Genomic DNA, 253 nt, shown 5'->3' with positions numbered 1-253 from the left:
GATTTTAGCAGTAATTCTGAGTTTTTTCAGTATTCTTAAACACCACTCACCCTCAGTTTTCTCTCCAAGCGAGCTGCTTCCTTACACACGGGGTGCCAAACCTCTGAACCTGCACACAGAAACACACAATTTCACCTCAGCTTGATTTATTTACTGTGTGCCGACCAACGTTTTTACGAGATTGTATGAAGAGTAGATCAACACCCCTGAAGTGCATCGACATTAATCAACACACACATGGGAGGGGGGGGGG

The 253-nt window shown here is 45.1% G+C and overlaps 1 protein-coding gene across 5 annotated transcripts in view; it reads right to left on the bottom strand.

Moving 5' to 3' along the window:
* The window catches only part of LOC112142965 (actin-binding LIM protein 3), a 46622-nt gene that overhangs the window by 16049 nt on the left and 30320 nt on the right, over positions 1–253 (bottom strand). For all 5 annotated transcript variants that reach the window (XM_024266668.2, XM_024266672.2, XM_024266669.2 and 2 more), the window contains one exon: positions 51–109. In XM_024266668.2, coding sequence (XP_024122436.1) covers positions 51–109 — 59 coding nt within the window. The remainder of the gene's footprint in view (positions 1–50; positions 110–253) is intronic.

This window comes from Oryzias melastigma, linkage group LG14 (assembly GCF_002922805.2).
Source record: "Oryzias melastigma strain HK-1 linkage group LG14, ASM292280v2, whole genome shotgun sequence".
In the NCBI taxonomy this organism is placed as follows: Eukaryota; Metazoa; Chordata; class Actinopteri; order Beloniformes; family Adrianichthyidae; genus Oryzias; species Oryzias melastigma.
Note: the sequence above shows the minus strand (reverse complement) of the source record. Positions and strands in the feature narration are given on the sequence as shown.